The sequence below is a fragment of the Rhipicephalus microplus genome, chromosome 5 (assembly GCF_043290135.1).
Source record: "Rhipicephalus microplus isolate Deutch F79 chromosome 5, USDA_Rmic, whole genome shotgun sequence".
Lineage (NCBI taxonomy): Eukaryota > Metazoa > Arthropoda > Arachnida > Ixodida > Ixodidae > Rhipicephalus > Rhipicephalus microplus.
In genome coordinates, this window is record NC_134704.1 from 7,585,436 (window position 1) to 7,601,470 (window position 16,035).

Here is a 16,035-nt window from a genome sequence, read left to right on the forward strand (position 1 = left end):
CTTGGGGTGTCTTCTTTCAACAGCACTGTCATACCCCCTAGGAGTACTGGGCGCACGGTGTTAATGCATGAAAGGCATGCAAGATCATATTATTATTATTATTATTATTATTGTTGTGTGACAAAATGACACTCCAAAGATGATTTTTTTTTTTACAGTGGTGAAGGTTCTATTTTGCCGCACTGCGACCACCTTCCGCACAATGGCTGCTGAAGGCAGTAAACTGATGGCAAAACAGCAAGACCGCAGTAACGGGGTTATGGAGGATTGATCGCACAAGACACTGCTGCGCAAGTGTGATGCACATATATAATAGATTCGCAAGGGCACTGTCGGGACTGCACAGCTAACTACGCAGTAACTACCTCAAATTTCAGTCACCTAACATGTACCACTGTTAGCAACATGGAAATATACGCGAGGACGCCACTGCAACATTAACAAAATTGCATGGCCTTTCTTTGTTGGCCATAGTGTGAAAAAAAAACACCTCAGCTCATTCGCATGATCGTGCACTACCATCTAATCATTTCGGAACCATGACAGGCAGGCAATACATAATGAGAGAGCGCCAGTAGACGGAAGACTCGTCAGGCTTCTGTTGAAGCATACACCTAAGTTCCTGTGGCGATCATTAGCCAAAACCGGCACAGCGACATGTGATACGACTTACCTGCTGAGTACTATCAAACTGAGCAACCCTTGCTAGTTGCATGCAGTGCTTCACCAACTAAGCTCACCCCATCAGCACTGCCCGCTGTAACGTACACGTGCATTTGCCCTTGCGCAGTGACATTTTTCTTTCTTCGGGCTCAATCAGCTCAGGACCGTGCAAAAATGTGATGAGTATTTTGCCGGGCTGATGCAACGACAACAAGTTGCCTGGGCGATGCACACTTATTAAAGCAGTACTGTGCACAAGTGTGCAGCAGCGAACGGCATGTGTTCGGTACACTTATTCACACAGCCATCACACGACCCATCCCGTTACTATCACGGCCCCAGCTTTCGTCAGGACAGAGAAGGTCTGAGCCGTTTTCTTTTCGAAAACGGGTTGGTGGTGATGTAGAGCGTTTCTATACATTCCCGTCGCCAGCATGATGACAGAGCCCCACCCCTTATCGTACCAGTGCCCCTCGGCACGTCTGATGAACAGAAGAAAACAGGGAGCCAAAACAACGACTTGGTCACTGCATGGAGGAAGGGGTCACTGACACGCGACAGCAGTGTTGCCAGCTGTGATCAATGCTGTTCCATTTCCTGCTTTACAATAACCTTCATATTGCGTTCATAATGCACTATTAACATTTATTTCTTGTTTACATTAACATTGTACCAATAAATGCTGATTTAACTTGTTTACTGAAAAATTATTTTATTTCTCCATGTTTAACCGAACATGAGAGTGCTTGGTGAAAACCGTACAAAGACCTGCTCCTGTCGACGTCGCGACCCGTTTCAACCGCTCTCGTCTGTTCGTACACAGCTCCATCACGTCTTCTCTACGTTTTTTCCACGAGGCGGTGCAGCTATGGGTCATTTGACAGCTGTGTGGATGAGCACTTCAGTACGCTTACACGAGCGGTACACAAAACAAAAACGCAAAGCCATACGTACAGCATGCATTTCCGTGCAGCTATCATAGCACTAGTGCCGAAGTCGCAGTAATCACTGCATGGTCTATTGTTGGTGCATTTGTTGTAAAGGCGCAAGATCGGCGTTCTTTACAATTACACATGCGACTGAATATTTCGGCTACTTCAAATATTCAAATATGTGGTTTTATGCGACTTTCAAATATGTGGTTTTCAAATCGAATATGCATATTACGATTGATTTTTCGATGAATATTTCAAGCTTCGAATATCTGCACACCCCTAAACATAATCATACCACAGAGAACCAACACATGGCTGGAACTACTATGCTTACCAAGGCACAGGAGGTAGATGCGACATGGAGAGGGAGCCGTGCCATCACACTGCCTCACTTCCTTGATGAAAAGGCAGAGGGCGTAATTAAGCTCTTCAGGAGTCATGCTCATCAAGTTTGTCTTGAACAGCTTCAGCTGCCGCTTGCCTGAGAGGGAACTTTTCTCGAGCTCTGCATTTTTCGTCTGCACCCACTCCTGCCAGGCATTCACAGCCCCAGCTGGCTGCACACAGTCAGAAGGGAGCAATCACGAACTTTGCCCTACTTCATCACCCATGGTGTCAATTGTTCACGCACACTAGGCTTCTAGAATAAAAACATGAGCAGCAGTAATTCAATAGGCAAATTTTTGGCTGGTCTCCCCCAAGAAAGTAAACTTGGTGGACATTTGATTTTCGCTTTCGATAGTAGAACGAGATAGCATAATTGGGCTTCGTTGAGATCGCCTACTCAATCGCGCTCAGTTCTTCATGGACACCTCAATTATGCTGAAAGGAAAAGGAATGTCTGTGTGAGTTACACTGGTCATTTAAAAGTGTCCTGCAATGCCTACTGCAAGTGCAGTTGCAAAGTGCTCACTACGTATTCTCACAAGCACCTGTACACTATGTTTATGCTGATGATAATTAACTATTCCTGTGCACTTTGTAATTGGTAGGCTTTTAAACCAACCACTCATTGCACAACTGACACCTGGTGTGAATAAACACTGCTGCTACGCAATACTGCGTGCATTGAGAAGACTCCTCGCACTGCAATGAGCTCTGTATCCGGCTTACTGTAAATAAAAGTACTACTACTACTAAACGAGGTTCATAGAGGATTATTTCCAAAAACAGCTTCAAGCACTGGTGTAACTCTATGGTAGAACACCTGCATGCTACACACAAATCCTGGGTGTTTTTCCCAGTTGAGCCAAAGATTTGATATTATTATTGCGATGGCAGTTATATGGGCACTCCTGGCTAGATTTTGCTGCCGGTGTCGGTGTCGAAGTCATGCATCGTATATGTATACGTATCTATATATATGAAAACGCAATAAAGAAAAAAATCCCAGAAAAAGGACTTCCGGCGCGTGGAATCGAACGTAGGACCTCCGCGTCATGAATACTAGGCATTAACCACTGAGCCACCGAGAGGTACCTCCTTCAACGTTCAAACGACAAGCTATTCATACCTACCAGTTACCACAGTTGGTGGGCATATCAGGGGGGGGGGGGGGAACCAACGTGTTTGAAGCATTATCAGCAAGACAGAGCAGTGAAGACGTGGCAGCTGTCATCTCTCATGCGTACTTTGGCTCGCGTAGAGAATAAGGGGGTGTTCGCTCGAGCGCGCCCTTATCTTGCAGTGGAAAGAATCGTACATCTTGGCTAGCCTTTTTAGTTTCGTCGGAACGATTCTGTCGTAGCTACCGGGCGCGCAAAGGTCACTGCAATTGTTGCACAGCCACCGTTTGTGAAATGGGGGCGCTTTTCAGACACAGCAAAGCAGGAACTGAGACGCTTATTCGCGTTAATCTGTACCTGTAAGTACGTTTCGTGCATCCTTTGAGCATGAGAAACGCGGGGCATGTTTAGATCTGCTTGCCATTATGCGTGTGACCTTCAAATTTGTTGCAATCACGTTCATTGCTCTGGCTCTGCAGAAAAGCTGCGACTTTTTTTCTTTCTTTGCATGTATCTTGAATACTTCTGTACAGAAATTGCTGGATTTTTCCTCAAAGTGAGCAGCACAGACGCCGACACTTGAATTTCAACAATACGAGATCCGTAACGCACTCGCGTTAAAGGAATTTCAGGAAGTCAACTTTGCAGCAAGGGCAAAGCAAGAAAATGCAATAGCAACAAATCAGAACCTAGTACAAAGTAAGGCCAGCAGCCAACTTGTTTAGCATCTACTCTGCTGGAAGAAAAAGCAGCCGTTGTAGCAAGTTGTCTATTGCCCCAATGCCCACTTGGTGGCTAGAACACAGCATGTACACAAGTATGAGCCATCTCTTAATTCTAGTTGTTAGACGTGGCCACGCCCAGCCACTCAAAAGTATGCCATTCCTGCCAAAGCCATACAGGACACTCTCCTGCTGATGAGGACCTGCCAGCTTTTTTTGTACGAGACAACCTGTGCATCTCTTCTCTATTTCAGCTATGATCGTTGGCTGCCCCTACTTTCTCACTAACAAAGAGAACATATATATTTGTACGGGGTGATGTTATTCCCATTGGTCTTTATGTGGAACTCAATAGCAATGCTGATGGCAAAAGTGCACCCAGCGTGCCTATATAATTGAATAAAAGCCAGTTTCTCGAAAGACAGAACACTGGTCGTGGCAGCAATACGTTAAATCCAGGTTTGTCAGCCTACATTTTCACTGCTTGCACGTTGAACATGCTCATGGGATTTTAATGACAACTCTTGCTAGATATGAATGTGTCAAGGATTCCACACCTAGCTTTCACCTCGAATAAAGCTGAAATACACACCACTGTGAATCTAGTGCTAATCACACTGGTACATAGCATCAGCACTTCCAATCAAAATCCGTGGACACTGATGTTAAGGTCTGCAACAAAAGTCAAATAAAAAGCAAACACAATACAGCAAAAGATAAATAGAATAAGCAAGTCTACACATTTCTGTACTCTTTCATTTTCAGTATATGCGAAATTCTGACAACTATGTGATAAGAAGATATATTATAGATGATTACATCCAATGATTCGTGGGTGCTCACTGCCTCTTGTGTTGCTGGGCTTTCTTCAGGAGTCTCCATCTGATCCTCCGATGTCCGTATCTTTTTGCTCGATAAATGGGCATCTGCTTCTTCGGATGCAGCCCTTTTCTCACACTTTGTACGAGTGGGTTCATCTGAAGCTGAAAAAACAAAATTATCTCAAGTCCCATTTTTCTCCAAGAGTAGACTAACAAAAAAAAATTTTCCCCCCTATGTAAGTAAAATACATCAACTACGCAAACCGAAGGAACATACAAGGCGAAAAAAATTGCATCATAATCATCTTGTCACATAGCCAACATTACAGTACAACACCTAAAGTTTGTGTTATCAAAGCAAACCAAATTTCATGTTGAAAGGCAGCAGAAAGGTATTTAATCAAGTGTATGCATGGCCAAAAAGATCTAACTCATCCACTAAGAAACTTCTTCAGGGTTTTTGAATCTGTGTTCCATGAAGGTGATCTTATGATTCCACAAGAGCCCAGAATAAATTGAACATTGCCTGTTTGCAAGTCTCATGTGGTCTTAACGCTTTGACTAATGATAAAATCTGCATCAATTCACACAGTATAATATACATCAGGCACACAATATTTGCACCATTTTACACCTTATCATACACCTAATGTTTACAGATATACATTCGAAGGCCTGTCATATCTTTACATACATAAATATATACAAGAAATTTATATACACTCTGTTGCAATACAGCCGAACCGTGTTATAACAAATAGCATTGAGTCGATACATTGGTTCATTATATCTCATATTCGATGTAAAAGTATGCGTAAATATTGGCAATCTGGCTTGCTCAAAAGTCCTTGATACAAAATCGATTTCTTCTAACCTCCAAACCCACTATGAACAGAACAATCCCTTTTCTGCTTCCTTGTTGCTTTTCAAACTGAATAGATGGGAACTTGAGAAGGTGAAATTACAACATAAGAAGATTCCTTTGACGTGTTTGGCCGACATTCACATTTATTTGAATAAGGATGTGATCACATTGTTTGCTAACGAGTAAGAAAATTGAGTTACGATTTGTCTTTCAATTAATAATTTTACTAGTTACACAACCTTTTGAGTTTTCATCCTTGCCTGAACCAAATATTTCTCCTGTACAGTCGATACTGTGGCACTGTCGATTTTTCAGTTCTGTTATAAAATGAATAAATGTTACTGGGCCAAACCATGCCAAGAGTACCCGGTCAATTTTCGACCATCTCCAATCATGCTAAAAAAATTGTGCAGGTATAAGTGAATGCGAGAAGTAGTGATCGAGGAGTTATATTTCACAAAAAATCTTTGCATTGCCTGAAGGGTGCTTCAAACTTTGGGCACCCAAATGAAACTGAGCTACGCTAAATAATTTATATAATATCTCTGGATTGAGCGATTGCTATGAAATAATTTTTTTTTCCTAATGTGAAGGCAGTGTGAACCATTTTTGCCTGTGAACAACTCTTTCACGACTATGATTGTTTATATTTTTTTTTCTAACTTCGTTTTTTGCCTTCCAATTGCAATACGCTGCATGTTTAACATACTTTATAAAAAGCCAAAATTATTTCGTGAGTAATGGAATCACATCTCCTGGTTTATAGGTTTCTTTATTAAATTATTAAAATACTTTGGGAGCGAATGAAGCATGAATATTGCCAGAAAATTATGAGAAAGTTGGGATAAATAGCATTTTGACTCATATTACGACTTGACTTTCGCAATGTAGATGTCCAAGTAAAAATACAGCTTATATATGATTATATAATATATGTGGGGTTTTCGTACCCAAAAGCAAGATATGATTATGAGAGATGCCGTTGAGGGCTCAGGAAATTTCGACCATGTAGTGTTCTGTAACATGCCCTGACATCGCACAGTGTGCTTCGTTAGTAAGACATGAAGAAAGTTTCAGAAAAGTAATTTTTGTTTGAAATGGGGGAGAGGGGGGGGGAACTTTCAATGGGAACAGCCACAATATAAAGGAAGCCTGCCTTTGCCTCGCTTTCACTGCATAGCACGTCAGCACGAGGTCCAGGCGGGGGTTTCTCAGCTGTGAATAATGCACGTCATACAACTGCTCGTCACTTTTTTTTGAGAGAGACTGCTACATAAAACGTGGAAAATTGGCAATAGTGCTTACTGAGGGGTGAGACGGCTGAGACTAAATATTGGGAGCAGTTTTTGAAGCAGCAAAATTTCAATTTTGGAGCAGCAGAACCTTGCTTCAGAGCAGTGAGCGGCATTTAATATGTTGTCATGGGAGCTTAAAAATACAAATTTTTAGCAAAGTGCGGGCACCAGTGCATGTATTAATTGGCTTATAATACATATAACAATGAAACGGATTTTGAAAGAAGTTTTTAAACAGATTATCACCAGGTATGAGCTGCACTACTTTTTTACATACCACATGAGCTATCTAGCTCTCATAACAAACATGTGAAATAATATATAAAAAAAGGTTTTGTCGAAAACTAGGTTCCCTGGAAACATTTAAGAAAAAGAACCCATCATACTGAAAAAGAAATTCAAAAATTGTGATTGCACAAGAATCTTCGTTACGTAACAGAGGTCCTTCACTCAAAAAAAAAAAAAGTCACAGTTTCGCAGCAAGTGTGAAGCAATGAACGCGATAGCAACAACTTGGAATGCAATGCCGAGAACGGAAAGCAGATCGAAATGAGCAGCATGCTGCTCATGTTCAAATGACGCACAAAAACAACATACACAAAACGAGAGTGAACTAACAACGTTTACCGCTTGACACTTAACGCACTGTTTAAACAAAAACGAGACACGAAACGTAATCACAAGTACAGATGAGTGCAAACTAACAAATGTCCCAGTTATTATACTTCACTGTGCATGAAAAGCGCGCTCATTTCGCAAATGGGGCCTGTGCAGAGGAGCAAAGTGACCTTTGTGAGCCCAAATAAGGCAACTGTTCCGGTGAAGGCCGAAGGCACACCATTCTCCCCACCGAAGGATAAGCGTGCTCGCACAAGCATCTAACCCCCCACCCTATTCGTGGAGCAAAGTACGCATGGGAGATGAGCATCGTGACAAGCTGTGTGCTGCGCACAGGCGGCTTTTTTTCTTTCTTTCTGAGTTTTCTTATATACGGTGAATGACGGCGGGGGCGACGGCAAAAACAGCCAAGACTCCTTATAATTGCTATCGCAATAAAAGCTTGACATGACAGCATCAAGAGCATTTAACAAACAAAAGTGCGCTGCACCGCCGTTCGCGGCCACCTCGTGCGAGACCCCTCTCAAGAATGCAGCACAGAAGCCAATAAACCTCGCCGCACCAACTATCTTGTAAAGCACATGCGTATGGCACTAAGTGATAAGTGAATGGGACTCATAACGCCTCTCCACGCGAGCAACCACGTGTTATTAATATGGCACAAGTTGACCAGTTCTAATTTTTTAATATCGTAGGCCATCACCGTCGATGTAGAACTCCCGATAATACATCGACTTGCGATTGCCGCCCGTGGCGCGACTCGCATGAAGCACTGGCACCGCCCATCGCGGGTACGGAATTTATGTCCTAGCAAACGAACCAACGAACGTGCTGAGGCAGATTTCCGCAACTCAAAGTCAGTAAGCATTCCCTTTGCACGGCCTTATACAGACTTGAGTGGCTGAACACCCAAGGGTAGGGCTTTCCAACTACAGTAAAAAGTGCATCTCAAAATGGAGCAAGCTTGTATCTGTCAAAATTTCCAACACCAAAACAACTAGCAAAATCTATTTCTGTCAAAAGAACTCTCGTATGTCTTCCTGGGACACGCACGAACATACAGGACGCAGCCGGTTGCCGGGAAAGCACAGGTCGAAGCTTCGCTTAAAAGGGCCCTGAAACACTTTTTTGGGTAACCATGAAATTTAATTCACTGGAAGGGATTATTGCCTCACAAATTCAGCACCGCAAGATTTTAAGAATCCACCCAGTATGAGTGGAGTAACAAAAATATATCACACGCTGCAATCGCATTCTCTCTTCTCTCGTCCCGACGAAAGCGCTGGAAGCTAAGCAGAGAGGGATGGGAGGGGCAAACAAAAAACGTCACGCGCGCCTTGTGACCTCGAGCACTTTTTTGTCTCTTTTTTTTTCTTTAAATACGTGGCTTTTTTAATGCGATCGTGCGCACACGCGTGGACAAGTGACGGCTTCCCGCGGTGAGCTCTGTAACGATCGAGCGCGCCATGTTCGAATCAGCCAATGGCTGATGGATAGGCTTCTTACGAATAATTTTTTAGGCTTATTCCATGATTTGTCGAGAGAAAAGAAAGCAATTTTTAGTTGGCTTTGACAATTTATTGTGAATTCCAGGCTGCGTGCTGCGCTATATTATTTGGCTCGCGTGTTGTCGGGAGCCTCTACTACCAATTGGCAGCGCTTTCTGACCATGCTCAAGAAGTGCAGCAGGGCCCCTTTAAGGCCAGCTGAAAACCTGTCTAAGTATAGCCAAAGTACAAAGATCGACAGGAACAATGTTACATACTCTTTGGAAAAGAACGCCAAAACACTTTTAGCATTTTTTTACATCTTTATCGCCTGTACACATAGCCGCGTCTGCAACCACAGTTTCGCATGCGGCCACTGTGTAAACCGGTAGTTTCCTTTTCAATCCATGTGCACTGGCTGTGCACGTACCTCCAAAACTATGTAGTATTTTGCTATGATCACATCTGCCGCGATTTTGTCTGCCGCGTTTGTGGAACACAACGTTGCTTCAACTTTTTTAGCATTGAAGACGCGTGCACTTTCAGAGTTCTGTAATGTCGTCGCCACACACGGTCATGCCAAGAACGACCACGGTTTCGACCACAGCTGTTGTGGCAAACGATAATTGCAGTTCTGACAGTGCACGTGCTGGCTACATGTGTCCTTCCGAAGCTTCGAGCACGCTGCCTGCTCCCATCTTTTGCCCCACAATTTCGACACTAAAGTTCATACGAACCCTGCGATGAGGAAAAGAGCTTGACAATCTGAATTTTGACCCAATGGGCAAAGTGGAACTTGGCTGGGGATATTCACGAATTCGTATATATGCCGGTTTCGCATCAGTGAGATTCTACTGTATGTTTAGATGAACGCCTTCTAAATTCGTTCACAATACAATGCGATGGGTTCTCAAAAAGCCTGGATCGATTTGGGCTGCATTTTTGTCAACATGGTCATATCACGCACAGAAATTTCAATTTTTGGAAGATTTTCCTGACAACCGTACAAACGTAAGAACTGGTCGAAATCTGGGAGACTTAGCAGATATGCCGATCTACGATATAGGAGGCCGCAATGTCAATTGGTAGTGCTCAGAAAATTCAAGGATTTTTAAGGATGGGAAAAAATTCCAGGACTTTCAAGGGCCTTGAAGATGCATTTTTCAAATTCAATGGTTCTTAAGGACCTGTAAACACCCTGCCACTGCACGCTCACTGTTTGCAACATATATGACTTCATATTCACTGTTGATAGAAAAACTCAGATTACAAATGTTTCGCGGAGTTTCTCGCTTTACCATTCCGGGATCAGGCTCACTGACAGGTAAGATTTCCTTCATGCGAAAAAAATAGGAGCCATAAAAAATGTTTGTTGGTCTCTTTAAGGGGCACACTTGTTGTAGCGAAGTGCTTGCCGTTCTTCGTGTAACATTCTTGCTATCGCATTCACTGCTTCACTCTTGCGACGAAAGTCCCCCTTTTTTTTTTTTCGCGCAAATTTGCAAAACAGAACAATGTGCACCCGCACCGCGTTACTGCTTTTGAAATGGGGAGTTTTACAGGTAGACATGCCGATCTACCACCATGTTTAGCAGGTTGCAATGTCTATATGAGTGCACTGCTCAGAAAATTTAAAGATTTTTAAGGGCCAAAAAAAATTTAGGACTTTCAAGGGCCTTGAATACACATTTCCTAAATTCAAGGGTTTTAGAGAATTTTCAAGACCTTTATGCATTTTGTTCCAGGGTTCATACGGGTTTCCAAATCAAAATTTCAAGGATATTCAAGGACTTTCCAGGACCTATTGCAGGGTTTTCAAGGACTCAAAGCGGCATGCTAAATTGAAATTTCTCACTTTAAAATTTTCAAAAATGACCAATTCTAGCACTTACAATAAATATATGGATATCACAAGTATAAAATAACAGCATAGTCTTAATAACTTCTCGCACACTCTCCATAGGAAGAGGGCACGATGCCATGTCGGAAAGTGGCGCGCTGATGGGCTTCAAAGCAGATGTTTAGTCAGGCCTTCAAGGGGTTGCGCCACAATATTTGTGGCTTGCGCGCTCTTCGCTTCAAGCTCTAATTATAGCTCCAATAGCCACGATACACGCATCAAGATTCTCACTATATAATTTGTCGCCTTTTTGATATGGACAATTTTGAGTTCCTATTTGTGGGGACCGAGTTGGACACGTAGAAGTGTAGCTGGCTTAGTCACGTGATCACAAAGCTTTGCACGCGTGATGCTGAGTATGGTCAGCTCTCGCACACATGTGGCACACAAGCACCTGGACAACAAACTCGCCGCTATCTGCAGCAGCCGCAATGCTTTGCCGGTAAGTACGGGGCGGAAGTCCGGAGGTCACTTCCCTGACTACAGATCTGGTGTGACGTCACACAACTTTCGTTGCTCTTCCTATAGAGCTACGTCAGTGTTGGACGCACTCGCGATAGGCCTCGATTAGGAGAACGAGCATTTAGGTACACTTGAGAAGTGACTTAAGATTTGTTCTTAAACCCACACAGTGCTTGCTATAGCCTTGAAATTTGATGGCCCCACCCCATCAAGAGTGTCAGCTTGTGCACAGCTGATACTCGCAGCACGTTGCTCAACAAACAAGAAGTAACAACTGTGACAGTGGTTAATTTACACTCATCCTGTGGATCCATGTGTGTTCTTTTCTAGCACCCTTCTTGGTTTGTTTCAGCCGCACGCTTCCAGTGTCGAGCTGTGGCAGTCGTTCACTAGCACTCATCCTGTGAGCTTTTTTTTCTTCGTGCATCCTTCATGCTTGAGCGGTGCGTTGCACGTATGGGATTGCTTGCCCTTCTTCGTGTGACATTCAAATTTCTTGCTATCACATTCACTGCTTCACCCTCACCAGAAGCTCAACTTTTTTTTCACATGCACCTTTGCAAAATGAGAACATGTGCACCCACGCTGCATTCATGCTTCAGAAATGAGTTCGACAGGTTTACACACCGATGTACCACATTTATGAGATTGCGATGTCAACGTGAGAGTGTACTGCTCAGGAAATTCAAGTATTTTCAAGGATGCCAAGAAATTCCAGGACTTTCAAGGTCTTCGAATATGTATTTTTCAAATTCAAGGGATTTCAAGAACCTGTACGAACCCTGTGTTCACTCCATCTCCTAACTTTTCATCCACAATTTATCAAACGCACATTTATATAAACTTTATGTGCCTGTGCTCTCGACAGTTTGGGATTCTTGATAACTGTCAGTAAATGCAGCAAAAAAATTTAATGTGCTATGAATTTTGCACATACTTGCCTGCAAGGCATAGCGTGGTGCAAAATTGAAAATGTTATCCAATGCCAGGTTAGTGGCACAGAAATTTGCTTCTGGTTAGGCAGAAACATTTTGTACAAAAAAAGCTAGAGCTGGAATGAAAGATATTTAGGTGTATAAAAAAAATTCTAGAAAGGGTAAAAAAAAAGTAATGCAGTGTTTTGTATAAGTGATCAGTGTAAGCTGAATAGCCGGAATTTGGAAGCTACAGGTTGATTTTTATTTGTGCTGGTGTTTACACAGAAGAAATTGAGTGGCTAACCAAAATGTAAACTTGAACCTCGTGTTCATTGCGACAGTATATTGGAACGGATAAAAAAAATAGAAAAAAAAAAGAGATGCCTATATTACAACTCAGCAGTGTTTTGAAATCTGCATGCGTATAATCAAAAGCTTTTGCTTGAAAAATCACACATAGTGCCTGTATCTAGCAAAAGCGGAACACAGAAGTATCACCTAATTACTTTGCGTCAGCAAAACCAAAAGCGCGAATTATGACAACAAAGAAAGAGCACCCTCTCCATTTTGAGGTAATTTCAATATGCAATTCTTATTTTTAAACAATGCTTCACTAACTGTATCTCTCAAGAGATACTTTAGAGCTAATAATGCCGTGCAACCTCTATTGGCAGCCTCGCGATACCCTATAAAATAAAAGTACAACTAGTACAAACATGAGCGTTGTGTGCCGTCAGAGCACGGCTACTCCGCAACCTCTAGCACAAAATATGTTCACCTGTCATCTAAAACGAGTCACAATGTTCGGTTCCAGAAAGAAATCTCTTTATTGCATCAGCGAAATATAAAACTTTTTCTATCTTGAAGGTGCGTTGTCCTGTCAATAAACATTCGCTGCTGTCACTGGAACTATAGACACGTGCAGCTACTTTATTTGGCCAATCGTGTCCTACAAGCAAATTTAGAAGCATCGCACTCTCTAATACAAAAGCCTTTAGCTTCGAAAACAATTGGCAACAGGCAATGCAGTTGACAGCCTTATCAACATAGACAAAAATGCAGTCAGTATGAAAACTATTGGCCATGTCAGAATGCAAGCGAGTAGTTGGTTCAAGGAACTACATACTGCACGGCTGGATATATCGAATACATGCTGATGGGTTGCACTACACCGCTAAGCCACAAAAAGCACAGTTACCTTTGGTTTCAGGAGGTGCTTTCCTTGACGATTCTGCCATGGACTGCGCAATAGCAAGCAGGACTTCGTCAAACTTGTCATTCTTCATGTTCTCCTGGAAATGTAAAGGCATCACTGACATCGCAAGAATTACATGAAGTACTAGTGGATTCCATCAATTTGACTTCAATGGTAACAGGGCTGTTCCTTAAGCAGTTCCTACAACATGCTCTCTGCAGGGGCCGCACAGGGACCCAGGGGGCCAGGGAGGTCCTAAATTCCTCTTTAATTAAATTTTTTCGACTCGGCTCTCTGCACATCACGAGATAAAGTGGCTCAGCCCACAAGTGCATACATGGTTCCACACGTTGGGCCACGACCAAACAAGCTGCCAGCAGCCCTCCACAGAAAGCGATCTTCACTTGCCCAATGAGACAGTATTCTCATTCTTGTACACCCTGCCTTTCGTGGTTTGTCTTTTTTAAGACCACTGCACAGCCATGTTCAAAACAATGAAATTTAATACGATAAAATAAATGATTACCCATCACAAAATTGTTTTCCACTGTTCCAAGTCTTGTGCTTTCTGCTATTTATCCACATGTCATTTGTGTAATTCTGTGCAGCTATGTTTTGTGCAGTGGGGTCTCGATTATACGACTTTAAGGGGACCACACAAAACCCTCCTATCTTAGGAAGAGACTGAAAGGGGGGGGGGGGGGGAGGGGGGGCTTGAGCCCCCTTCTGGATCGCTTCATGATGGGCGGAGCCCGCCCCTGGTACTAGCCGGGATATTTTTCAAAAGCTTGACTTAGCTCCCCATACATCGAAAACAGGCTGTTGGCAACCCAGTCTGGCAGCTATTCACAGGGGCCTCTTTATACCCACTTTTTTACATTTCAGACTCAAAAATTGGGATCACGGACGAGCAACAAGACAAACATCCAGTTAAAAATGCCCATCAAACCGATTTGTATGTGTAGAATATATTGTGTTGACAACCGAAGCGACATCTTAGGCTATAACGAGTTAGTCTTGAACCATGTAGCGACTGGCTTTCAGAACACAAAATCGCTACAGTGGAATCTCATTATTTCATAAACACGCTTAATTCGAACTTTCAATTAATTCGAACTTACGATGAGGTCTAATCAAAGCTATGTGTATTCCAATGGGCGAAAACGCCCGGTAATTCGAACGCACAAGCCCTTGCGATGGTTAATTCGAACATACTACGTTCCGAAAATGCTCTCAGCACCCCACCCAATGCCGTGACGGTACCTCCGACATCTCAACGCTGCGTGCGAAAGAAAAGAAAAGGAAATAAAAGACTGTGGTGAAATGTTTGTTCTCTCTCAAATGCCGATCAGCGACGTGCCTGTGCCACGCTTCTCCCTTTTTCACCCCTGCTACGTAAACACCCTTCTACTTCCAATGCCGGGTGCCGAGAGAGAGAGAGAGGAAAAAAAAAAGCTGTCGGGGAGAGTGGCTCTCTCTCACGCGCCGATGCCATGCTTCTCCTTTCCCGTCCCTGCAACGTAACCCTTCTCCTTTCAACAATGCGTGCAAATGCAAAGAGAGCAAAAAAGAAAAAAGCTGCCGTGGAGTGTTGGTTTTCTCTCTAATGCCGATCTGCTTCTCTCCACGTGGAGACGCTCCTCCTTTCTCGACACGTGTTGGCGTCGCTGCGGCTTTGGCACAGGGGGTAGTAGGGGAGATGCAGTTATTGTCGTCGTTCGAGAGTGTCGGCGCTAAACATTGCCGCATGCAACTTCTCTTGCCAGGAGAATGCTGAAGCCGAAGTAGACATGCTCTGCAAGCTGCGTGCGAAATTGATTGACTCGCTGCAAGGCAAAGGTGTGCAGACGCACATCACCGATTACTTCAATCAATGACGGATGTCCTGCAAGTTGCGAATAAATGCAAGTCTTCAGTATTGTCATCACATTCATCACTGAAGGGTTGATCCTCATCGTGCAATGATCCTTTGGCAATGATTTCCTCGACAGTCTCTTCACGACAGGTACGAACATTTTCATCAATTGATTTGTAGTCCTGCAGCGCAAAAGGGGCAGAGGGTATGACCTGACTGAATACTGTCTCAATGTCGGCATCAGCAGGGCTTTCTTCTACATCAGGTACTGCTTTCTTGCTCTTGAAAGCCAGCATGGCGAAAGCATCTGTGTATTGTTGCCTTCACTTGCTCCCAGGCACAAGCCAAAATGTCGATGGCTGCCAATACATCTATGCTGTAGCATTTCCCGCTGCCTGCTCTACGCAGCATTTGATGGAGCAATTGTCTGCGGTAATGAACGTTAATGTTCTGAATAACCCCTTGATCCATTGGCTAGATCACTGCCATTGCATTATCTGGCAAGAACTCTAGAGTGATGGCTTGGAGTACTTGAACCTGACCAAGGGCTGGGCAATTATCCACGACGAAGACAACCTTCCTACCTTGCCTTGTAAATCTTGCGTCTTCTTCCTGAAGCCAGTTTTCGAAAACGGCCATAGACATTCACGCCTTTCTGTTCCCATGGTATGCAACGGGAAGGTGTCGAACGTTTTTGAAACAACGTGGGTGCCTTGATTTTCCTGTTACCAACAGCTTCAATTTCTCATCTTCTTCTATGTTTGCACCCACCAGCACAGTGATGCGATCTTTACT

The 16,035-nt window shown here is 43.3% G+C and overlaps 1 protein-coding gene across 2 annotated transcripts in view; it reads right to left on the minus strand.

Moving 5' to 3' along the window:
* Nucleotides 1-16,035, minus strand: part of woc (zinc finger protein without children) — a 133,936-nt gene that overhangs the window by 43,132 nt on the left and 74,769 nt on the right. For both annotated transcript variants that reach the window (XM_037426248.2, XM_037426249.2), the window contains exons 13-15: nucleotides 13,389-13,482; nucleotides 4,645-4,808; nucleotides 1,933-2,155 (exon numbers count right to left, since the gene is read on the minus strand). In XM_037426248.2, the coding sequence (XP_037282145.2) occupies nucleotides 1,933-2,155; nucleotides 4,645-4,808; nucleotides 13,389-13,482 (481 nt within the window). The remainder of the gene's footprint in view (nucleotides 1-1,932; nucleotides 2,156-4,644; nucleotides 4,809-13,388; nucleotides 13,483-16,035) is intronic.